Consider the following 25,372-nt stretch of genomic DNA (forward strand, 5'->3'; position numbering starts at 1 on the left):
TATGAATTTATGAATTAATTAATTAATTAATTTGTTTCTTAATTTATTTATTCATTTATTTATTTAGTTATTTAATCATTCATCCATTCATTTATTCATTTATTTATTCGTTCGTTCGTTTCTTCATTCATTCATTCATCCATTTATTCATTTCTTTCTTTCTTTCTTTCTTTCTTTCTTTCTTTATTTATTTATTCATTCATTCATTCATTCATTTATTTATTTATTTATTCATTTATTTATTTATTTATTCATTTATTTTTTCATTTATTCATTTATTTATTTAATCATTCATTCATTCATTTATTCATTTATTTATTCGTTCGTATGTTTCTTCATTCATTCATTCATTCATTCATTTATTTATTTATTTGTTTCTTTCTTTCTTTCTTTATTCATTCATTCATTCATTTATTTATTTATTAATTTATTTATTTGTTTCTTTCTTTATTTCTTTATTTATTCATTCATTCATTCATTTATTTATTTATTCATTTATTCATTTATTTATTTATTTATTTATTTATTTATTTATTTATTTATTTATTTATTTATTTATTTATTTATTTATTTATTCATTTATTTTTTCATTTATTTATTTATTTATTTACAAACTAAAGTAAACTAGATCCCGCTCTACCTCCTCCGGTCCGGTAGGTGGCGGTATGCATCTCCTGAAATCCACCAAAAAAACACACAAAGAAGAAGAAGAAACACTCTTGAACTTTGATCAACCAATCACAGATGGAGAACATCCAACGAGCCAATCAGATCCTTGAATACCCGGAAATAACAGCAGTTTCAAACTTTTGGGCGGTGGTGAATTTGGCACGAAGGTAAGTGTGAGATGTTTTTACGTTAGTTTGTGATAAAAAGATTGAATAAACTAATACAAAATGACGAATACCATTACGGTTCTATTATTTAATAGTTAATATATCGATGAAAGTATGATATTGTTGTTTTAGCGGGCATACTTGAGAGAGTTAACCAACGTTACCTGGATGTTGATTTCACCGTTACAGAGCAGAAGGAGCCAAAATGGAGACCGGTCTGTCCAGACTTCTTGTTGGACTCTCTGTCAAAATAGGTCGCAGCGATGGTGAGCTGCGTGTTTTCTATTGCAATTTGTTTTACCCTTCAAATAATAACGGGGTATGTCTTTAATAACAAAGCTTGACTGGTGGTGTTGCGTGTTTGTTTACGTGTAAACCAGGTCGAGTGCATCTGGCAACGGTGAAGTCCGTGGATACTGTGAAGTCCGCGGTGATGGTTGAGTGGAATGAAAGAAAGATCTGTCGAGGAAAAGAGGTCAGTAAGTCCATAAAACACGGGATATAGATTTGTTTCGTGAGGGATAAAGATATGCTAGTGCATGTCACAGCTTAAGAGACAACCACAACAACACATAATAGATATAACTCACACTCACACTTTTATTTACTCCTTTACTTCATGTTTTTTTATTTATTTTTACGTTTATCCTTTGATATTGCAATATATTGTTATTATTTTTTTTTTATTGACACAACAAACATTAATTACTTCTTTATTGTTTTCTTCCATTTACATACATGTTCTTTTTAAATATCTATATATTGCAATTTGCTTAATGAATTATATATATATATATATATATATGTTTTTGTTCTTTTTTTATTTTATTTATTATTCAATTGACGCTTTGGCAATATTGTTCACCTGACAGTCATGCCAATAATGCAAATTGAATTGAATTGATATGAACCAGCCAGGGTCGCTGGAAGTCAATCAGTATCATTGTTTTTACATGACTTTGAATGGACATGATAAGTTATACTGTACATATCCACCTACGTCATGTACATAAAGCAACCTGTTGCATTAGTCAGTCAATATTTATTCCAGCGTTTGTTTGTGGTTTTAGGTTGAAGTGAGTGAGTTATGTACACTCAACCCAGAGCTTTTGGACCATATAAAGGCTGTCACCAACAACCACGCTACTGACCCACCCCCTTCTGCTACAGACAAGGTACGGTAAAGAAGTAGAGCAGCTTGTTGTCAATGCCAACAGGCTGGACCATCTTTCTACTATTTCTTTACACTTTCAAAGTGTAACCTCACAGTTATAATCAAACAATCCTATCTGAGATGCTTCCATGTTTTGTCTCTCATAAAACAATACTACTCTCAATAAATGGCAAGGAAAAGTCAAAGTTGAATGGTAATTTAACTCATCCTTTGGATCTGGAAACATGGGTTCAACATTAGTCCTGGATGGAAAGGGGACATCATTGTAAAGTATCTAAATAACTGATGCAATGAGCAATTTTCTCCCTCCCTCTCTCTCTCTCTGATTGTCTCTTAGAAGTATGAGGGTCGACTGCGCTCATCCAGGATTCCTGCCCCTTCCTCCTGTATGTAAATATATTGTTCAAGTTGTTTGTCTTAGATTGCCATGTCCTGTAGTTTGGCTCCTAACAGCTTGTTTCCTTCCAAAAGCCTCTGCTTCTCCAGCAGTCATTAAGGCTGAAGATTCAGGTCGGCATGGCATGCATGTTTCTCTCTCTCAAGCAAATGAGTTGTATTTTCTAATCACTCCTTTGTTAATGGGATCAGGGTGTAAGAGCAAAAAAATCCACCATCCTTGGAGAGCTGAACTTGACTGAAAGTAACACTATTAATCTTCAATCATTCAATCAAAAAAAATATTTAATCACCTTCCGCACTTTTAGTTTCATCACTTTTCTGCACCTGTGTTAATCTCTCATGGCTCACTTTTCTGTCACTCTGGGTCTCTGAAGGATCTTGTTTCATCTTCGAAGGGCGGATTTGTTGCTGGGGTCACTTGATTTGGCAGATTACAGCCATGTACAGTTTATCCTTCATTTGTACCTGAGTTTGGATTACATTTAATCCCAGAAAAGCATGCTAAGTAGCTAGAGCTGGGCAATATAGATATCACCTTAATTTTGGATATCGTAATATGGCATAAGTGTTGTCTTCTCCTGGTTTTAAAGGCAGTATTATAGTAAAATGGATGTAATTTTCTGAACTTAGCGGCCATTATATCCACATTACTGATGATTATTTATCAAAAATCTCATTGTGTAAATATTTTGTAAAAGCACCAATAGTCAACCCTACAATAATCGTCGTAATATCGATATTGAGGTATTTGGTCAAAAATATCGTCATATTTGATTTTCTCCATATCGCCCAGCTCTACTAGTAGCACTGCTTGACAATACTTACTTTAAGACACTCATACTGCAGCTTTTTGACTTGGATTTGTCTTCCTTTCAGTTGTCAATCGGTCTCAGAACAGGCAGACGTGTTTGTTCCAGGTTCCGGCCCCGGTCCTATCACCAGTCTCGACCTCGGAGTCTTCTCAGGCAAACGTGGAGACGGTCCACCCTGATCTCCCCTCTTCAGCAGTCATCACAAACTCTGGTTGGTAGTGATCTTCTGAAAATATATTCACAAAACATGAGACTACTGATGCAAGCCACATATGTTTCATTTTACATGTGGGTATTGTTCTCAGTGACGGAGAATTTGGAGACCTGAGAGTATATTTTGCACATCCGCACAGTGTGTCACATAACACATTACTGGTAGTATCACAAGATATGGAACATGTTGCATGCACTAGAGTCGATTTTCCATGTACAACTTAAATCTTTTAGTGCTTTCTTTGTTCCGTAATTTCAAAATATTTGTCATGTTTATAAACTCAAGTGCACTCTTTTCCTTTATCTAGTGCTTCCTAATCAGGAGCGTAGAAAGAATGAGGCCAAACCAGGACCGCCGCCGTCTTTTGTTCGTGAGGCAGTAAAGGAAAATGATGGGCCCGAGAGAATGCCTCCTCCGTCTTCAGCCAGAGGTCAGTAACACATTTCACATCAACATGATATCATGTGTATCACTTAGATTTATAGACGCACCACATAACACAAAGAGAGATATCTCTACATGTTAATGTCACAAGAGCAGCCTCCCTTTTCTCCTGCAGGGGATTGTTTTTTTTTTTTTTTTGCTTTAGACAAAAAGATGTGTTGATTAGGCACACATAGATCATATCAACTCCTTGTTCTATGAGGAGTATGGCCAGGTGGTGCAGGATCTGAGACACCTACTCATGCTGTTATTAGATTTGTTGGATATTTGCAATGATGACAACTAGATGTGAGGTCATTAGGTGTTAACATCTCTATGCACTTCAGGCAGAAGAAAAACTGTGGCTCCCCAAGAGCTAAACAAAGGCAGTAAAAGGCTGTCTTGTGTTGCAAAGCCCAACGACATGCAGGGGAAGAGGGGAAAGGTGAGATTTTTTTTTACTCATTTATATATATACTTTTTATTGAAAAAGTGTGGGGATGTTCCATCTCACATTTTATTTGCATTCCCTTTGTTTCCTTCTAGTTTGGAGAGGCTCCTCGACCAAACCAGAAGTTCTACGAGATGATCCAAGACTTCAGAGAGACCTTGGAAATAACCCCCTTATCATCAGCTGACCATGTAAGTTTGGACACAAGAACACTGTGCCTTGTGTGAAGTGCTGGTGTGCCTTTTATAGCCATACTTACAGCACATGTTGTGTTTTTACAGATTGAACCTCACAGGATCTGTGTGTGCGTTCGCAAGCGGCCCCTTAACAAACAAGGTATATTTGGAGTGATTTCTATCGTCCTGTATACAGTATCATCTGAATATAAAGGAGTAATTAATGGCAAAAGTATTGGCCATTGTAAGTTTTAAAAAAAGAAATGCCGACTTTGACATTCTTGTGTATTCCAGAGATTAATAAAAAGGAGATAGATGTGGTGTCTGTACCTGGAAAAGGTGCTCTGCTGGTCCACGAGCCAAAACAGAAGGTGGACCTCACAAAGTACTTGGAGAACCAGGTCTTCCACTTTGACTTCTCCTTCAATGAGACCGCCACCAACGACCTGGTCTACAAGTAATGACCTCATGTGTCCTTTTTATTTAGCAACAAGGTGCATCTGATAACAGTTTTTCTAAATAGGATGTTTTAGCGTTTACACTCTTCCTGGGGGATATGATTTAAGGCAGTGTAGACATTTTTCCAAAGACCCCTTCATAATCGAAACACAGATTTAGCATATGCTGCTTACTACCATTTGTACTCTCGATGCCATCGGAACTATTTGTATTCTATAACTTCAGACCTGTTTCATAGTGATAGATAGAAACACATTTTAATTTGAGTCATGTTAAGATGAGATAGTCATTTATTAGTCTCACAGTGGGGAGATTAGCAATGTTATCGATTGTTCATACCATTTATATTCCTTTTATTCAAATTGCATTTGGACTCAACTTGACAGCATGTATAGCCAACATTTCATGTAATTGATCTTAAAAGCTTTCAGAAAATTAACAGTAGCGAGACTGGCATAGTCCTAATAAATCCAGCTATTTATAATTACCAGTCTAAAGATGACTTTCAGTTAAGTGCTTCAACAATCAAGTTATTGCCTTACAGAGTGCCACTGACCCCACTTTGAGAATCACTGATTTAAGGGATTTGTCATCTGTCAGTGTTTTTTTTTCTCATTTCCCAGAAGCTGTAAATAACTTGGTGTGTAGGAAAGTGTAGATGGCTGTGTTTAATACTGTAGTATCTGTTCAGTAATGTCTGGACTATTGAGCGGGAGTTAAAATGTTGGAAACTCGAGGTACTTTTCTTTACTTGTACTTTACATGCCACTATTGTCTTTTTTCTTGGCTTTATAAAGAGTTCAATTTATGACCGATGCTATTTTTTTCTTTAGGTTCACAGCCAAACCGTTGGTGCAGTCCATTTTCGAGGGTGGTATGGCAACATGTTTCGCTTATGGCCAGACTGGAAGTGGAAAGACTCATGTAAGCCTCTGCTTCCTGTGTGGTGTTGACTCGTCTTGAAGCAGTACTTTTCATTTGTAGAATTTCACTTATTTATTTCTTTGCTTGTTTGGCACATTTTCTCCCTAGACGATGGGAGGTGACTTCACAGGGAGGCAGCAGAACAGCGCTAAAGGAATCTACGCCTTGGCAGGTAGATGCACTTTGTGTAGAAGGAAATGCTTCATCTGGGTTTTCACATTAAGATAACTAACGGGAATCAATCAAAAGCACGTCCTCTTTTTTTTATCTGTATAATTTGTATTTGTTCAAATTAACTAAGGATATGAGTCTCATTGTTTCACTAATTAAACTTCAGAACATTCAGGATTGTCTAAACTGGCCACTTACATGGGAACTTTACTTTGAATAATCTTTGAGTCTTTCCCTTCTAGCCCATGATGTTTTCACCTATCTGAACCACAGGAGGTTTGCTCACCTCGATCTCTCTCCCTATGTCAGCTTCTTCGAGATTTACAATGGAAAAGTAAGAAAACACATTTATTGATATTATTTGACCTAAAAAAAATCAGCTTATTCAAGTTGTCCTAAAAGTGAAATATACTTTTTGATTTAGGTGTATGACCTGCTGAATAAGAAGGCCAAGCTGCGTGTTCTGGAGGATGAGCGGCAGCAGGTCCAGGTGGTGGGCCTGGAGGAGGTCTATGTGTCCACAGCAGAGGAGGTCATCAAGATGATCCAGCTGGGAAGCGCATGCAGGTACTTGTGCGTTATGAACATGTATGTTGCAATCTCTTGGTACATGCTGCGTCAAACTTATATTTCATTCCTCTCTCTAAACTTCTGTCCAAGCAGTTACAAAGACATAGCATGTAATGTTAATTCATGACATGAATTTTCTTATTTTTCTGATATTTCTGTTCTTTAAATAAAAAAAAAATATAACATTAACTTGTCTGCTTCCCTTTTTCTTCCATTCTACTGTCTCTCCCAGAACGTCAGGCCAGACCTCTGCCAACGCCAACTCATCCCGCTCTCATGCCATCCTTCAGATTGTCCTGCGGCGCAACGACCGTGCCACCACGCTGCATGGCAAATTTTCACTGGTTGATTTGGCCGGCAATGAGCGTGGCACTGACGTCAGCAGCAACGACCGCAGCACTATAGTGGAGACCTCCGAGATCAACCGCAGCCTGCTGGCTCTCAAGGTAGATCAAAGCTGTGGCTGATGTGGAGGTGTGCACACCAGCGTTATTATAGTAAACTTGAAGGAAAATAAGAAGTGAAAAAATAATTTTGGTAAACTGAAACAAAATAAAAACTATATCCTTTAAGAAAAACTTAACCAAAATGATATTGGCGGGGTAAAAAAGTAATAAAATAAGAATAAATATAAATACATTTCAGCTTTAGTTTTTTAGCTATAATATATCACTACCGAAAAAAAGAGATAAGATAAACCTTTATTATACTGTATGTTGTTACAGCCGCAGAAAGACCTGCGATATCTCTCTTTCACACACTATTTAAGACCGCATTGGGCAAACAGGTGCCTTTTGTAGTTCATCTTTGGAACATTGTAGTTTCACCACGGCAGACCCACGTCAATAACATCCGCCGCATCCTGATTACAGAGCCTAGTGAAAGTGCAGTCATGACGTTTTTTCATCGAGGTCAAGGAAAAGGGGTTATGAAAAGACTTTAGAAAGTAATTTTTTGACTTTTTAACCGCAGCCTGGCTCTAGAAAAAGCCTTTTTACGTTACCTGAAGGCCACCCGTAGTTCTCCTAAATGCTTGTGAAATGCTTGTGAAATGCTTGTGAAATGCTTGTGAAATGCTTGTGAAATGCTTGTGAAACTGCGGTAACGTGAGCCGCAGAGTATAAGAAGTAGTGTTATCATGGTAAGGATGGCCTCTGAGCGAGGCGAACAGCGTTACCACAGTTTTGCACTCTGCAGCTCACATTTCCTCAGTCTTGGAAAGAGAAGAGTGAGCGGAGGGGTACTCAGTTGGTTGCAATCTGCAAACAAACTACACACCACTAGATGCCCCCAAATCCTACACACTGTACCTTTTAACTTCTCTGACATTCTCAGAACTTTGTCCAAATATTAAATATGCATGCACAGCATCTAAAAGGATGTTGAAAATCACACCTAACATGCCAGTGTGTCTACTCTTGTGTCCTGTAGGAGTGTATTCGTTCACTGGGAATGAACAGCGATCACATTCCGTTCCGAATGAGCACTTTGACCAAAGTCCTCAGGGATTCCTTCATTGGAGAAAAGTCCAGGACCTGCATGGTACGTTAAAACTCCAAACTTGGCTTACCCTCAGTTTGGCATACGGTGTATTGTGGTCTGATTACATTGAATGTACTCTATGTACACATATTTTCTCCTCTCTTATTCCATAGATTGCTATGGTGTCTCCGGGCATGTCTTCATGTGAATACACGATGAACACACTACGTTACGCTGACAGGTACATATTTAACTCATGAAGTTTAACTTTTAAACTTTTTTTTCCTTTTTGTAATGGAAATACTAACTTTTTATTATCTTCTTCTCAGAGTGAAGGAATTGAAGGCCAAGACCAGTGGAGCAGCTAAGACACAAGAGCCTATAAATAGCTCCACAGAGGAGGTCAGCTCGCACACGATCAGTCCAAAAATCATAATATTAATATGAATTATATCATATGTATGATTTGCTAAAGTTTTGCTTTTGTGCGTTGTAGGAATCTGTTGAGGAAACCAGTGTCTTTGATGCAATATCCCAAGTGGCAGAGCTGGAGGAGAAGGTTTATGAACAGTTGCAGGTAGAGTTTTGCTCTTATTTACAAGACAAGTGATAATGTCTTTTTTTAATTGTCTTTGTAAGTCCTCACACTTGTATCACTGTTGTTTCTTAGAGGGCCAATAAGCTCTTCAATGGAATGGGGCAAACCTCTTACAATATTGAGGAAGGACTTCCCGACCTGGTGGATCATGCAAAGACATATTTGGGTTTGTACAAACACACAGCTTGATCTTGTTTTTTCTGTCCGTTAGTTAAGCAATATACTCCAAACTTAATCAAATCAAACTGCTGTTGAATATGATGCGGTAACACTTTATAATAACCATCATTAATAAATGGTAAATTCATAGTTAATTCAACTTTTGTTAATTGTTAATTACTGTTATCAGACAATTAAATAATTAATAAAGTTTACTAATATTTAGTGATGCTATAATTTATTTCAGCAGTTTATTTTTGTATACATAATATTTTATATACTATATTAAGTAGTTTTTAATGATTACCAAATCATTTGTAAACCTTTAAGTAATCATTTGTAAAACATCTATAAACATTACATAGATAGATAGATGGACCAGATATTTGTAACATTTTAATGGTTAATAATTGGTTTGTAAAACATCTATAAAGATTATTTGAATGGCTATTATAAAGTTGCAACTGATACCTTGTTAAATGGTTAATAAATACTTTGTAAAGCATCTATAAACATTATTTGGATAGTTAAAATTTGTCAATGGTTAATTGGTTTCTGGTCCATCTATCTATGTTATGTTTATAGATGTTCTACAAACAATCTCTTCAAGGTTTACAAATCATTTGGTAATTATTAACAAATACTTATATCATATATACAATGTTATAATGTGTGGAACAGTGAACCGTTATTAAAAGTTTACTAATGTAATCAGAATGTAATTGTTATCGTTTCTTATCAGCTATGATACAATATATAATTTATATACTAATTATTTAATATTACACAAACTAATGATAAAACAACATTAATTATAGTGTAACGAATAATTAGTAAACATTATTAATTATTTCATTGTTTGTTAACTATCAATTTACCATTTATTAATGATGACCAGAGGGAGACACAGGAGGAACCTTGTGCTGACCAGATCAAATGTCACGACAAGTGCCAGCACAAGACTGCATTACATAACGGACCAAAATCTGAGTGGATACATTTACCTTTATTTATTGTGGTTTATCTGTCATCCACAGACACGGTACTGGCTTTGCAGACTGCTGTGAACCAGGAGAAAATGGCGAGGCAGAGCTACTGAGAGAGAAGAACCCACCGACCCACTCACAGAGTGTGTTTTATTGAAACCGTCTGCTTTGAAGCAGCTTGATTTGAATGTGTTTATGACTGTATTAAATAAATAAAATGTATTCAGACACTATCTTATTGAAAATGTTTCAAGTCTTGTAAGAAACCAGACTAAACTATTTGTGTATATTGTTGGATGCAGCACTTTTTTCTGTGGATGTTTTCTTGACTTACCAGGACTTCCAGTGGCAGATACTGGGTTGTTTGAATTTATCCAGGCGCCCAAAACAATGACCAAATGTTAATGTTGAGGCAGAAATTCAGTTAAAATTATTTATTTTTGGTTTTAGTTGTATTCTAAAAAACAGTCATAACTTCACGAGAAACAAAGTTGTAATATAACGAGAATAAAGTCATAACTTTACGAGAAAAAAGTCGTAATATTACGAGAATAAAGTCATAACTTTACGAGAAAAATAATTGTAATATTACGAGAATAAAGCCATAACTTTACGAGAAAAATAATTGTAATATTACGAGAATAAAGTCATAACTTTACGAGAAAAAAAGTCGTAATATTACGAGAATAAAGCCATAACTTTACGAGAAAAATAATTGTAATATTACGAGAATAAAGTCATAACTTTACGAGAAAAAAAGTCGTAATATTACGAGAATAAAGCCATAACTTTACGAGAAAAATAATTGTAATATTACGAGAATAAAGCCATAACTTTACGAGAAAAATACTCGGAATATTACGAGAATAAAATCATAACTTTACGAGAACAAAGTCGTAACTTTACGAGAAAAACTCATATTACAAGAATAAAGACTTAACTTTACTAGAAAAAAGTTGTAATATTACGAGAATAAAGTCATAACTTTACTAGAAAAAAAGTCGTAATATTACGAGAATAAAATCATAACTTTACGAGAATAAAGTCATAACTTTACGAGAAAAACTTGTAATATTACAAGAATAAAGTCATAACTTCACGAGAAAAAAAGTCGTAATATTACGAGAATAAAGTCATAACTTTACGACAAAAGTCGTAATATTACGAGACTAAAGCCATAACTTTATGAGAAAAAAAACTTGTAATATTACAAGAATAAAGTCATAACTTTACGAGAAAAAAAGTCGTAATATTACGAAAAAAAACAACACGTAGAATTACTACTTTATAATATTATAACTTTATTCTCGAAATCTCAGATTTATTGTTTTTTTCCTCAATGTGGCCCCTAATACTCCGTTGTGCCGTCGTACCATAAACCTACAACAATGATGACTAAAAATGAAAATGTAAACAAAAAAACAGTTCTTCATTTCTACTAATGTTTTTATAAATCAAGAGGGAGCCACTGGAGAGGAGCTAAAGAGCTGCATGTGGCCCCAGGTTGCTGAACTGAGATAACATTCAGTATACTTTAGGTTCAGTTGAACATCCAGAGCAGCAGGTGTCGCTGTAGATAGTTTCCAGTTCGATTAGAGCAACAGGAAGAGGAGGGACTAACCAGTGAGGAACCAGATGAACCTGCCTCTCTAGCTCACCATAGTGAGGGAACGAGCCGTTGGACGGATGGCGATGAAGTGGTTGCGGTTTTCGCTCCTCGTCTTGGGGGTTGTCTCGCTGTGCTGCTCCTCGTCTGGTGACAGCAGCGGCGTGAAGAAGATGAAGATGCAGTTCGCGACGGGACCTCTTCTCAAGTTTCAGATCTGGTGAGCGAATTATAAGCGATCAAATCTAGCGAGTCATTCCGAGCTAAGCTAAAGCTAAGCTCCCAGGCTAACAACACACAGTAGGCCGAAACGCTAGTGACAGGAGGGTTTAGTTTGATAGTATATTATATTATAGGACACGTTTTACTAGTTATTTCATCGCAATATTACACTGACTAAACACACGAGGAGAAAACATACTGTAGTAGTTCCTGTTTTATGTCACTTCGTCGAAAGCATGGCCACACTTCCGCTGTCAAACATGTCAACGTTAAACCCAGAGACAGTCATCTCTTGTTTACAGGTTAAAGTGAGTTCAACGTGTTTATCTGTATCTGTTTTATGCAATTTAACAGTTTATCTTTGATTTTTTTTAACTGGAGAAGTTAAAGCTAACCTAGATAGTTAACACTAATCAAACATTAACAATAACAGTGTTCATAGTTAAAGCTGCTGTGGGTAGAAATGGAGCAAATGTGATTTAAAAATAGTTATTTTTTTATAAAACAGTCTCTTTATCCTGACAGTAGTGCATGAGAAAGGTAATCTGGAAAAAAAATTATAATTTATATATTATTATAATATTATAATTATAATCCAATAATACTACTCAAGTTTGAGATACTTAACTTTATTATTTATTATTTATTTGCTGTTGCTTTATACTTCTACCTCTCTACATTTCAGAGTCAAGTTACTTTGCATGTTCAGATTAATAATACAAAATATAATCAAGAAATAAATGATGGTGTAATCATATAGATTAAGATAAAACAAAAAGTAGTTAAAATCAGCCCTACCTTTTACCAGGTTGAACATTAAAGTGATGTACACATTATGCATAGATAATTATAATCCAATAATACTACTCAAGTTTGAGATACTTAACTTTATTATTTATTTTCTGTTGCTTTATACTTCTATCTCTCTACATTTCAGAGTCAAGTTACTTTGCATGTTCAGATTAATAATACAAAATATAATCAAGTAATAAATTATGGTGTAATCATATAGATTAAGATAAAACTTTATCAGTCCCCCAAGGGAAAAAGTAGTTAAAATCAGCCCTACCTTTACCAGGTTGAACGTTAAAGTGATGTACACATTATGCATAAATAATTATAATCCAAGAATATAACGCATAAACTCTGCCTAATGAGTACTTTTACTTTAGGTACTTTTTATTTTTTAATGACAATACCTTGTGTACTTTTACTTGGCTAAAAGTTTGAACTCATCACTTTCACTCGAGTATTTCTACACTGGTATTGCTACTTTTACTTTAGTTACTCTGCTAAAACCACAAAAGGCACCTATCAGTGGCATTTGTTTGATCAGATCTTTGACAAGACAGACTAGAGAACAACACATGCACATAAACACATAAACCCCAGTGAAAGTGTGGCATGTCAACAGTTACGTAATTTAAGGGAAGCACAGTTGGACACAAATAAATCCATAATTAAATTAATAAAAGAAAAAAAAAATCATGTGCCTCTGTGTCCTCCGGTGCTCCTTATGACATCTGTAAGATTTCACAGACAGGAGGAAATCAACCAATCAGAGCCGAGCTGGAGTCTGCCGTCTCTGAGCAGCTGTCAATCATTCGTGAACTCCGATCAAACTGTCAAACTAGGCAGCGCTGATCAAATATGAATCAGTATTTTGTTACTGTAATGCATATTTCTCACCTCAAAAACATCTTGTAGTGTACTGTTTAGCTGTAAAGTGAGAAGGTTTGTGACCCGGCAGCCATGTTGAGATCAGTTGAGGAAATACCAAGCACCGCCCGCCAGTAGGAGCACAACCAATAGGAACGATCTCTCTCTGAAATGACCTGTGATTGGCCAAAGTCTCCCCTCACGGGAGCCATGAGTCAACAGAGCCATGAATAACAATTGAACAATTGAATTACAATATGCTGAAAGGTTATTATGTATGTCGGCACATCACATGACATCACTAGTGGCAAACGTAAACAACACAAAACAAACATTTGCATCGTAAATGGTTGCTTTTCTCCAAAGCAAACATGCCATGGGGAATGTAACGTTAGCATTGGAGTGCAAAGTTGAATGTAAAGTGGACTAACATGCTGCTAACTGGAATTTCACAATACCGTTAAAACTTTCCACTGAGAAGAAAAACAGATAACAGCGGGATTCACATGTGCAGGATGTCAAGGCTAAACTCACAATCTACCCTAAACTGTAATGTTGTGGCTGCCTTTTGTCTCTGTTTGATGTCACAACTCTACACTGACTGTGTTTGCCTTTTCTAACTGTGTGTTTGTCTTCTTACAGCATTTCCTGAGGGTACAAGCGGGTGTTTGAGGAGTACACGCAGGCCTTGTACCAGCGGTACCCAGACATCCGTATTGAAGGGGAGAATTATCTTCCTGTGCCCCTCTATCGGTAAGAGAAAGAGAGATTGTCTGCCTTGTTACAAGTGGATTATATCCAGCTTTATTAAAGCAGCCTGAAAGCTGCCTGGGATTAGCTGCGATTGGTCTGAGGAAATGTAATTCTCATGCAGTCAGGCTTATCTGGCATGGATTTGTCTTGGGTAGTTTAGGTAGACAGAACTACTGGCCCTAAAAATTACAAAATCTAGGTCATAGGTGCATCATGTTATTTAGTGTGGATTATTATAATAATTGGTCACTCATCAATGGCTATTGTTTTTGCACTCTGTATTATTTGTGCTACCACAATCATTTGTTTTCATGCTTCAGAATACATCCCACAACACACAGTGTAATTATTCACTAAATTACAGTGTATTTTTTTGTTATGTGTATTTTTAAATGTATCAACAGGTACCTGTTATTATAATATTACGGGGTACAGTCTAGGGGTGGGAATCACCAGAGGCCTTACAATACGATATTATCATAATACGATCTTATTGCGATTTTAAACATTTTGTGATATGCTGAGTATTGCGGTAAGATGTATTGGAAATGGAGTGTATATAACTGACGCCATGAATTTGTGGGCTACATAAAAGCTTTGTCACTAATGCTTTGAGTTCTAACAAATTGTCACACACCCCTGTATCACTTCACAATTATCTGATATCTTATAGAGCAATGATTAATTGAGAAAATAATCAGCAAATTAACTGATAATGAAAATCATAATTAGTTGCAGCCCTAGGACTAATAGTCCTATTTTTAGTATTTGTCTTTAATGTATTCCTCCCCTCATTATCAGAACTGTCCAGGAACTATTTCCCCTGCAGATACAGACTAGACTTTTGACTCTAATGAAACTTGAATACATGTTATGTAATAAATTCAGTGGGTTTGTGAAGCATCGGTGGCTGTATTTGGATCAGTGGCTGAGTCCCTATGTGAGACTGGTTTGTAAACCTGGGACAACCTGGTGTTGTAAATAAGGCGTTGCGTCACTGAGACCCTCAGGTCCTCATCAGTTGGACTCTTAATAAACACACCAGAGACTAGCTCATTTAAAGAAAGACAGTATCACACCCTGGGGTTTTAATCTCCACAGTGAGTTTTTGCTGTGTCTATCTCTGGTTCAGCCACCAAAAGAAATAAGCTTGTGTACACATGCGGGTCGTAGTTCAACCAGTTACACATGCTAAAGTTTAAAGGTAGTTAAACAGGATGCATGCTCTGTGTTGCAGGTTGATCATTATTTGTATGGGAGGAAGCCAGTGCTACACGGTTGACTCCCATCTTTTTCTGTTTATTCTAGTGTGAAGATGAATTATTAGATATACTTCTGCGTCCATTTGATGTTTGTTTTTTTAGGACAATGTTAGATGTATCTTACTTTTTATGCCTCTAAGCTGGCGACAGCTGTGGTTTATTGAACATGACCAACCTACTTTAAGACAAACTACAGGCTCACATCTATCCAGATAGAATTGTAATGTATCTTGAAGGCTTGGGATTGATTTGATATCCATAACAAGCCTTTATGTTGTCTAGGTATTGTATTAAAGGAACAGTGTGTAACATTTAGGGGGGGGGGACTGACTATCGCCAGAAATGGCATATAACATTAATAAATATGTTTTCTTTGGGGTATAATAAGAATAAAATAAGAATCATTGTGTTTTTGTTACCTTAGAATGAGACGTTTATATCGACATAGTGAGCCGGTCCTCTTCAAGGAGCCGGCCGCCATGTTTCTACAGTAGCTCAGAACGGACAAACCAAACACTGACTCTAGATAGGACCATTCGCCTTTTTGCGCCGGCCACGCTTGGCACAAGAAGTTTCAGTTGGTTGTATTCTGCAGCCGCACCGCTAGATGCTGCCTCATCCTACACACTGCACCTTTTAAAAGCCATTTTCTTGTTTTGTTTCCTCAGACATGTTTCTTCCTTCCTGTCTGTGTTCAAACTGCTGGTGATTGGGCTGATTATTGTCGGCAGGGACCCATTCGCCCTCATTGGTATGCAAGCCCCAGGCATCTGGGAGTGGGGCCAGGGAAATAAGGTAAGGTTTACAGGAACTATGGGAGTCATTAAAAGTCAGATCATATGGGAGAGTTAGCACTGTCATTTTCCCGTGTAACAGTGGGTGGAGTCATGATTGTCAGTGATGATGCAGCTGAGCATTTGTTTTGCAGGTTAACACCACAGATATCGCACAAATAGTGAGCTTTAGTTTGGCTGTGTTTTAATACAGTTGTGTAAATACACACTGCCAAGACAAACCCATGGGATTTCATTAGCTCATTCAGTGTCTTCAGGCTGTGTTGTTAAGTATTGTTTTGCTTGGATGCGTTATCCCCAGGGTTACAGGCATGCACGAAAGCTCAGTCACTGCTAACATCAGATATTTGCAAAATACAACCAACTTGCATTTTAACAGAAAGCTGAGGCGGATAAAATGTGGTTTGGTTTTGGTTGCCAAACAGATAATTAACAAACAAACTTGAAATGTATGAGCTATGAAATCTTTGATCACAATATAGGTCATTTCATATCTCAAGATATAACGATATATATCACGATATAGCATGTTTTCTGGTTAGTCAATAAAGTCCATATGAAATAAGGTAAAGCCTATTTGTGTATACTCCTGTGTGAATTAAATACTTGACAAATGAAAAGTACTGCATATTTTGTCATTTTAGGAACGTTTGTGCAAAATTAGCATGTACAGTTTTAAGTGAAATTATACAGAAAAAATAAATAAATATAGGCCTAGCCTATATCGGGATAGAAACGGTATAGAAAATATATACAAGACATTTTTATATTGTTTTGATGATATACTGTATATCGTCATATAGCCCACCCAACTGACAGTTATTACCATTAAATCAAATAACTTGAGTAAAGAAAAGCGGCAGGCAGTATTCGCCTGCTGATATATAAGTTGGGCTCTAATAACCACTAAAGTGTGAGCTGAGATGTGCCTTCCATAAAAAGAAAATGTTATCAAGTTTGCAATGCTAACATACTGTAAGGTGTTTGTTGGCCCGATGGTTAATCCTGACAAAAATACATTTTTACAAGTGACTCTTGAATTGAACTACCAGATATTTGTGTTTTTACCAAACATGCATATCAACTACGCCTAAACCTCATCATCCTCACTCCTAAGAGTCCTGAAGCGGTGGGCCTTTGTTCTTTATTGTTGCAATGATCCATCGAGAAAAACTGCAAACATAACTAGAGTTGTTCCGATACCAGTATGCAAAGTTGTACGAACTCTCAGATGTACGTCGCTTTGGACAAAAGAGTCTGCTAAATTAAATTGTAGAATTTATAGAAATGTGTCCGATACTGCCCAAAATTCAGGATCGGGTATCGGCGAGTCTATACACCTCTCCGATACCATCATTTATTAACCCAGAAAAAAATCAACTTGTTCAACCGGAAATCAAAACGCTCCAAAACAGTAGCCTTCACTGTGTTGTCGCCTATCATGGATGTATCATGGATGTATCATGGCTGCAACTGGCGGAAAAATGGTATCGGAACATCTCTAAACATAACTGCCAGTAAAAATGTGGGGAAAGTAGTTTTTGTGCAGAGCCTTTTAACTCAAGTTTCTCTCATGCTTCTTTCAGATATATGCCTGCATGATGGTGTTCTTCCTCAGCAATATGATCGAAAACCAGTTAATGTCTACAGGAGCTTTTGAAATCACATTAAATGGTGAGTGTGTGTGATTCACAGAGTCTTTAACATTATAATATTAATAAAGTTGTGCGGTGATTGAACAAAATGTAGTGATTTACAGTGAAGCGAGTGTTGTCTTTCCGTAGATGTGCCGGTGTGGTCAAAACTAGAGTCCGGTCACCTGCCCTCCATGCAGCAGCTCGTGCAAATCCTGGACAACGAGATGAAGATGAACGTTCACATGAACACAGCACCACACATCCACTCCTAACCCTACTCGTCACATCCTGGCTGGAGCTAAAAGCCCCTCCATGTAAGTACAGTAGTGTTCACAGCACTATCTTGTTTATATTCCGTTCTTTGCTTATAATCCTTTTTTCCTTACTTGTGATCCATATTGGCCAGTGGGAAAGTAGGTATGTTTTAGCATCAAAATACTGTTTCCCCAAGCCCTTCTAAAAACTGTTCCCCATGTGATCTGACGTAGGTTCCTGCATGATGACGCTGCTACATGTACAGTGTGATTAGCTTTTGGTAACCTATGTCCCTGCTTTTTGCAACGGCTGAGTAGCGTTACCATTTGAAAAGAATGCAGATGGACCTGTTTTTTAATTCGTTCTCTCTCTCTCTTCCTGTCTAGGTTTGAGGTGGGTTTCTCACTGGGCTGTGAAGTGATGTTTATGAAGGTCTGCGCTGAAGGCAGGAAGACTGCTAGCACAGACTGGATGTCCCCATCAATCTTCACCATGCCCCTTGGAGACACCCCGCCCCTGACGCCAGAGTGGGAGCCATGGCAACAGTGCCGGACTTTTTTTTTTTTTTTTTTTTTTGTCATATTCTTGTACTATTCATACTACTGCAGATTTCATCCAGGTGACATCAGTGGTCCAATAAAGAGAGATTTAACATTGATTCTTATAGTCTTTAACTTGTTGCATATGATTGATCTATGTGAATTAAAAAAAAAAGGTGTAATTTGTTACCACTGAGCCACATGTAGAGTTTTAAGTTTATTGTTCTAAAACGTAGCTTAGCCGTGTAGGAAATGCAACACTTACAATCTGTCATCACTGTTGTGAAAATAACATTGGGGAATTGTGTCTTGGTATGATTTCTGAATAATTTTTATATTTGCATAACTTGAAAGACGTGAAGAAGATTAATAAAACATATTGTAACTATTTAACTGTGATGATGTGGTGTTGAGGTTTACTGACTGATGTGGAATCTGTGTTATAAATGAGCTAAATGAGGGGGGAACATTTTACTATTAGAAGAGCTTGTGGATAATGTGACTGTCATCAAGGTATTAGCCAGTAGGAAAAGTAGGAAATCTGTATGGGTTGGAGATGCTGCTCATTTTCTTTGCGGAGTGGACGTCTTTTAGCCATCTGCTCAACCTAATGTTATTAGGAAGACTTGAGGATCTACACTGATTTGATTAGAAGACACAAAACGGATTAGGCGCGAGTACAATGTAAGACTAAAACACAGTGATGTCACAGTGCCAGTGAATTTGGGATATTCCTGACAATGAGGTCACATCCCTTCATTATGTGTTCTAGGGAAGTAACTGAAGGAAATTTAGGGGATAAAATGACACCTTTATTTTGATGCAGATTTTAGTTGTTGGCAATATAATCCAGTATGTACAAAAGATTATCTTTGAGACCATTCCTTGTAAGAAACCCAGTAACTCAGAGTAACTATGGAGACATTTGGTGAAAGAAATATAAATTAAACAACTTTTTCACTTTTACTTGTAGTTATTTATAGTTTCTTTGACCCCTAGATGAGTGAAAATAATTGAATGCTATGTTTGAGGTGGAAATACTGTCATGTAAATTAGAACTGCAACTATTAATATATCATAACTATTAAAATAATCGCCAACTATTTTGATAATTATTTTTAAGAAAAGTCAAAATTCTTGTATTCCAGCTTCTTAAATGTGAATATTTTTTGGTTTCTTTACTCCTCTATGACAGTAAACTGAATAAGTTTAAGTTGTGGACGAAACAAGACATTTGAGGACATCATATTGGGCTTTGGGAAACGCTAATTGACGTTTTGCACCATTTTCTGACATTTCATAGACCAAACAACTAATTGATTAATCAAGAAAATAATCAACAATGAAAATAATCAGTAGTTGCAGCCCTATTGTAAATGCTATCGTACCTCCTGAAATCCCACTAAGTCTAAGAAGTCTAACTTATGTATGAGGAACCAGGTATTTGCTTTTTTGCTAAAAGACAATAGAAACACAAGTAGACACACAAACAAGTACCCAATAAATTGTTATTATTTTTGCCCGTCAGATTCTCTTTAGTTTAGTTGGAACTCGTACCAAAGTCAAAAATATGACCTGCTACAGTACGTGGAGCATGACTTCATTATAGGCCTTTATGCCATAGAGAGCTGCTGTCATTGTGTGAACTTTATTAGTGGTACTGCACATCAGAGACAATCCTGAAGGCACCGATGGATAAAGGCTCTTTCATTTTCACTCATCATCACATCAGCACTGACTTCCAGAAGCCTCTGGGCAACAACACGGAGGTGAGGGTTTTGTGTGGTGTTCGGCAGCCGGGGATGTGAGGGCGTCACCAGGTGCTGGTGGAGACGCTGAATGGCCAGGTGAGTCTTGATCCTGGCTGCCGACACAAACAGCTCCCCCTTTAATATGGATGGCCGTGAAGCAGCCCCGTCTGCTTTACATTCACCCTGGAGGGGGAAATACAGTTACTGAAGCAGAGCTGGAAATGCTGGCAAAAAAAGTTGGTTAGAAATAGAAAACAATGCTTCACCTGAACGCAGCAGGAACCCACACTGAACTTTGCCTGTTGACCTCTTGCCAGGAAGGAGACAAACACCTGTTCCTTCCCGAGGACTCGGACCCCAACAGTTTTGTTTAGGGACAGGAAGACGGGGTGCAGGGGAGTGGGAGTGAGACTCAGACTACTCCAGCTCCACCGACGAACCCTGGCGCCCATCTCATCCAAACACTGACCACCTGAACTGTCTAAAGTCAGCCTGCAACACAAACACACACACATCACATGTTATAGGTTAGTGTTAAACCATAGATTAGATCAGTGGGTCCCAACTGACGTCCCTGACTGAGGAACATTTTATAGATATTTCATCTTATATTCAATATATAACAATAATGATACAGAACAACTGATAAACTGTACAATTAACTATATATTATACTATATTATATTAAATAATGAATATTGTATTCATATTATTATTCATATTATTTATTACCAATATAATACTAATTATAAACATTTTAAATAAAGATATGATATATTGTACCATATGTTTCCATTGCTGTGATAACACGTCGCCCTGCCATCAGACTGGAACATGGCTCTAATGGGTTGATAGGCGGCATCGCTGTCATCATACACGATGCAGACCCTTCCATTTTCCTCAGTGACCACGACAACCAGAGCCAAGAGGCCTGAGGGATAGCTGTTACCATGACGATAAGGATGGGAACACCCACTGCAGAGTACATGTTGTATTGCACTATACAGTCTCTTGGTCACTGAAAATCTAATAATGTGATAAAAAATCTACAAACATGGCATTGTGAGTGGATACAAGACCTGAGCAGAGCCGTCAGGGAACATAGTGAGGAATTTGATGCCATTGGAATAATACTTCTGTAGAAATTCTGCCCCATCCTGTGAACATATATGAGATTAAACAAAGTCAGAAGACGTTAATGTTGACCACAAATTCATGAAAGAAAGCCTCTATTACAAAATGTGGGCATTTAGAGGGAGCAGAGTCTAACAAAAGAAGCTACTGCACTGTGGGAAATGTAGGATCAAGTATTTTTGGAGCCTGACCTATAGGACTAATATCAGGAGGATATCTCGACCTCTACTGCTTCAATCTTGACCATATACATTTATATAAACCTATAAACATACACATATACATACCCATACCCTTATAGATATAAAACACACACACACACACACACATATATATATATATAATTATATAATTATATATAATTAATTTCATCTGATTAATAATTAATATATATAATTAATGTCATCTGAAGAAAAAAAATTGATTATTATTATTTCATTATTTCATTATTTTTATTATTTCTGATAGTGTGTGATACTTTAAATTAGGATCCATGGCAAACATATTATCTATCTATTCTATTGTATTTATTAAAATTACATAGGCTGCAATTGGGTGCTTTTGACTGGGGTCCCCCAGGACGCCATTACATTGCTCTTTAAAATCATTATTTAAAAAGCACAAATTAAAAGAGAAACAGATCAAATTGATTGACAAAGTCATGAAAAATTGGAATGATAGAATAAAGCAGCTGAGAGATTGACAAAAAGTATTATACCTCTGGGGTCTGCGGGGACACCAGTCAGTAGGGTGAGGGTTAATAACCATAAATGTTTATAATCATAAATATTTAGCCTATTTACAATAACAAAAAGCTTACATTTGTTAAGAACAGCTATTGTATGGTTTTATGCACTGATCAGACACATGTGACCACACGGGGGCAGTGTATTCATGTGTAAAGATTGATATCATACAGACTTGTATGGCTTCTATTAAAATAAATAATGATTATTGGTGTTGATAACAACATTACTTTAATAGTGTGGGTACCTGATGATGACATATGCCAAACTGAATTGGTTTGTGGTCACAAACATGGACCAACACCTGCTTCTCTTCATCTTTTATTTCCAAGTGCTTCTCAGTTGCGCTACAAGGATACACTGTCCAGCATCCTGTTCCTTTAGCACAAGAGAGCCGGAATTTGAGGACCTTTGAAGTTGAGGCGACTAAACAATAGCACAGAACAAACTGTATCAGTCTCAAAAAGTCCTTTTGCACACTGTAAGCCAGTTTGTGTTTGTTTATAATGACTGGCTGAACAGAGTGAAAGTTGTCAATGTGTCCTTTACTCACCTGTTTCTGCTGCAGGTAGTTGGGTTAAGTAATCCTCATGGATTCTCAATTCTGATAGTTCTCTAATAAAGGATATAGATTACATTACTCTTGACTTAAATGCTGTAAAGTTTCATTTATTAAAGGTACAGTGTGTAATATTTGGCAGCATCTAGTGGTGTGGTTGCAGATTGCAATCAACTGAGTACCCGTCCGCTCACTCCTCCCTTTCCAAGAGCCACCGAGTGCAAAGATTAAGATTATCATTTTACTATAGTTGTTTGTCTGTGTGTTGGAGAAAACACATTTTCAGATGTAAAATTTGTACCCAAGTCCGATCGGTAAGTCCATGGTAAACTTGTTGTGATCCTCCATCTCCTTGCCTTGGAAGAAAAGCTCCTCCGTTTCTGCGGCCAGCTTTTCTCCCGGTGATGTTGGAGTACCGGTCCTCAGGTCATATCTCCCCTCAACCAAACATCTCTGCTTCACCAGCATCTTCCACAGCTGCCGACGCTGGGCACAGCAGAAGAGTGGCACTGTCTATACAAAAAAAGGATGCAAGGAGGTCAGCAATGCATCAGGTATATTTGGGGAATTTTGTTTTCACTTTCTTCCTCACCTTAGGCCCCTGTGCCCACGTTAGATTCAGTGAAGGCTGGGCCTTTTCTCCACAGTACTCACATTTCACTGCAGTCAATGGCTGGGACTGGACAACAGAGTGTTAAATCAGTAGTAGCATAGAGCCATGTTGCTGTAAATGGGAGTTTATAACAGTGGGTAGAAATTTGATCTTCGTACCGCTTGAAGAATGGTAGTTAGGTTCATCCTGTGGTTGTCAGACTCGCGATTGTACCTCAGAAGTCCTGCTGCTCTGATACAATAGGTGGGTGGGTCACTGTAGGACTGTGGACAGCCCTCTGGTATCCTCTTACCAAACCCAGAGAAAAACCCAGATCAAATGAAGTAAACAAGTAAATAATGAAAGACTATAGTAAATGAGATATGTATTGATTGAAAACAGAGCTGAAAAGGAAAATAGATTGTGTATTGTCCACTACTTCATGTGTCTTACGTGGTCATCCAGGACAGATAGCGTCTCACTGAGATCACGCTCTAATGCAACAGCAGCATCTAATGGTAAAACAAAAGTTACTGTTGCATCGTTGAATCAAGTCCCATTGAGAGAAATAAACACTGGCCTGAATAAGGTAGGAACTTTAAGATTTTCCTTCGCAGTAAGTTTCTAATGATTTAATTTGAATTGTGCTTGGAGCAGACGCACAGGAAGAGCTGGACCTCATCTCTTCGTCTGTCCTTCTGGCTGGAGTAAAGTCAGTGCATATTTGTCCCAGGACGAGAATATCAGCATTCGCTGCTTGTTCAAGGTTTCTGTCATGCTAAAGATGAATATATACAGTAAATAGATTGGGAAGCAATCAGATGGAAAACATCTCAAATACTCCAAACCACATTTTATCTCTATTATACACACTTATACATTCAAGTAAGTGAATCAGATATTTTCCAAAATATAAAATCAATTATCATGTAGAAAAGGAGACAGAGAAATGTCAGATTAACAGAAAAAAAGAGATAAGGCCATATATCTATTACATTTATCTACTTGAGAGTTACAAAATATTGACCTTAGACATTAATTTGAGTGGTATATATTACAATAAAAATAGCACACCTACAAAAAAGCAATAAAAAAAGTACACACAAGGTAATGCACTCACCTCGTCACACTTGCTGGTGTTGTCAGTAACCCTGGAGATGAATTAATGTGCATGTACAAGCAACCTGATTTTGGCCGCTGACTGACTGGTTTTAAGACCCACGATTATTATGAAACACAGTTACAGTACACTATATAATACTGTATAAGTGCAGACTGTGTACTCCATCAGTGTGGTCTGCAGAAAAGAAGTAAACTTTATGTCAAGGCACAAGTTAAAAAAAGACAACATTTATTTTAATTCATTAATCAAGTTTGAATGTTTGACTGTTATTTCTATTTTTTTGCAAAATATCTAAAAACTAGGTAGTGATGCCAAAATCAGATCAGTAGCTAATGTTTCAGTGGATTTGGAGACAAAAAAAGACAAAACTGTCTCACCCCAAGGTCCAAAGTGCTGACTGTATGCCATCATGCCATCAATGTGGTCTGCAGAAAAGAAGCAAACTTCGTCGGCTCCAGTTAAAAAAAAAGAAAGATACAATTTCAGATCTTGTTAGACTGAATCTGGATTTATTTATGAATATATCTAAATTCGATTTTCTTTCAATATGTGAATTTAGTAATCCAGTGCTATTAATTACCTTTTTTTTTTAAAGACCTTTTTTAATCTATATGGAAAAAATGGATACCACTGACATTGAAGTTCTAAACTGCTGACCTCATATTACATATAATTCACAACTTATACTTAGTTTGTTTGTTTTTTGTTTGTTTATTTATTTATTATTATTGTTTTTAGTTTACTTATCTTTTTGTGTTTTTGGTCCTTTCCTTTTTTTTTTTTAGTATATGTTTTATTTATGTTTCTATCGGATTTAATTCATTTATATGTATAAATGTAATCATTTATGAAATTAACTCTGCTTATTTAATGGTGCAGTAATATTGCTATATGGATGGGGAGAAT

The 25,372-nt window shown here is 36.8% G+C and overlaps 3 protein-coding genes across 4 annotated transcripts; 2 read left to right on the forward strand and 1 right to left on the reverse strand.

Annotated features, from left to right (window-relative positions):
* Nucleotides 1-729: 729 nt before the first annotated feature.
* Nucleotides 730-10,067, forward strand: kif2c (kinesin family member 2C). Of its 2 annotated transcripts, XM_037787090.1 has the most exons (23): nt 730-836; nt 1,026-1,102; nt 1,217-1,311; nt 1,907-2,011; nt 2,348-2,396; nt 2,482-2,520; nt 3,286-3,432; nt 3,743-3,865; nt 4,206-4,303; nt 4,405-4,500; nt 4,591-4,645; nt 4,780-4,942; nt 5,778-5,868; nt 5,977-6,040; nt 6,282-6,373; nt 6,464-6,606; nt 6,842-7,055; nt 8,041-8,151; nt 8,265-8,332; nt 8,421-8,493; nt 8,588-8,668; nt 8,762-8,855; nt 9,886-10,067. In XM_037787090.1, the coding sequence occupies exons 1-23, from the start codon at nt 745-747 to the stop codon at nt 9,945-9,947; spliced, it is 2,232 nt and encodes a 743-aa protein (XP_037643018.1). In that variant the 5' UTR covers nt 730-744; the 3' UTR covers nt 9,948-10,067. The 2 variants fall into 2 exon arrangements, with proteins under 2 accessions (XP_037643018.1, XP_037643019.1); XM_037787091.1 differs by lacking the exon at nt 2,482-2,520.
* Nucleotides 10,068-11,469: 1,402 nt separating this feature from the next.
* On the forward strand, nt 11,470-18,954 carry selenot1a (selenoprotein T, 1a). Its single transcript, XM_037787092.1, has 6 exons — nt 11,470-11,660; nt 13,964-14,074; nt 16,005-16,131; nt 17,717-17,804; nt 17,915-18,081; nt 18,409-18,954. The coding sequence occupies exons 1-5, from the start codon at nt 11,521-11,523 to the stop codon at nt 18,037-18,039; spliced, it is 591 nt and encodes a 196-aa protein (XP_037643020.1). The 5' UTR covers nt 11,470-11,520; the 3' UTR covers nt 18,040-18,081; nt 18,409-18,954.
* A 934-nt stretch (nt 18,955-19,888) lies between these two features.
* LOC119499145 lies at nt 19,889-24,874 on the reverse strand. Its single transcript, XM_037788379.1, has 11 exons — nt 24,844-24,874; nt 23,797-23,855; nt 23,523-23,651; nt 23,344-23,430; nt 23,053-23,264; nt 22,746-22,807; nt 22,440-22,618; nt 21,387-21,469; nt 21,096-21,254; nt 20,579-20,804; nt 19,889-20,495 (listed from the first exon to the last, which is right to left on the reverse strand). The coding sequence occupies exons 1-11, from the start codon at nt 24,872-24,874 to the stop codon at nt 20,229-20,231; spliced, it is 1,494 nt and encodes a 497-aa protein (XP_037644307.1). The 3' UTR covers nt 19,889-20,228.
* Nucleotides 24,875-25,372: the final 498 nt, after the last annotated feature.

The sequence above is a fragment of the Sebastes umbrosus genome, chromosome 12, assembly GCF_015220745.1.
Source record: "Sebastes umbrosus isolate fSebUmb1 chromosome 12, fSebUmb1.pri, whole genome shotgun sequence".
NCBI classification, from domain to species: Eukaryota; Metazoa; Chordata; class Actinopteri; order Perciformes; family Sebastidae; genus Sebastes; species Sebastes umbrosus.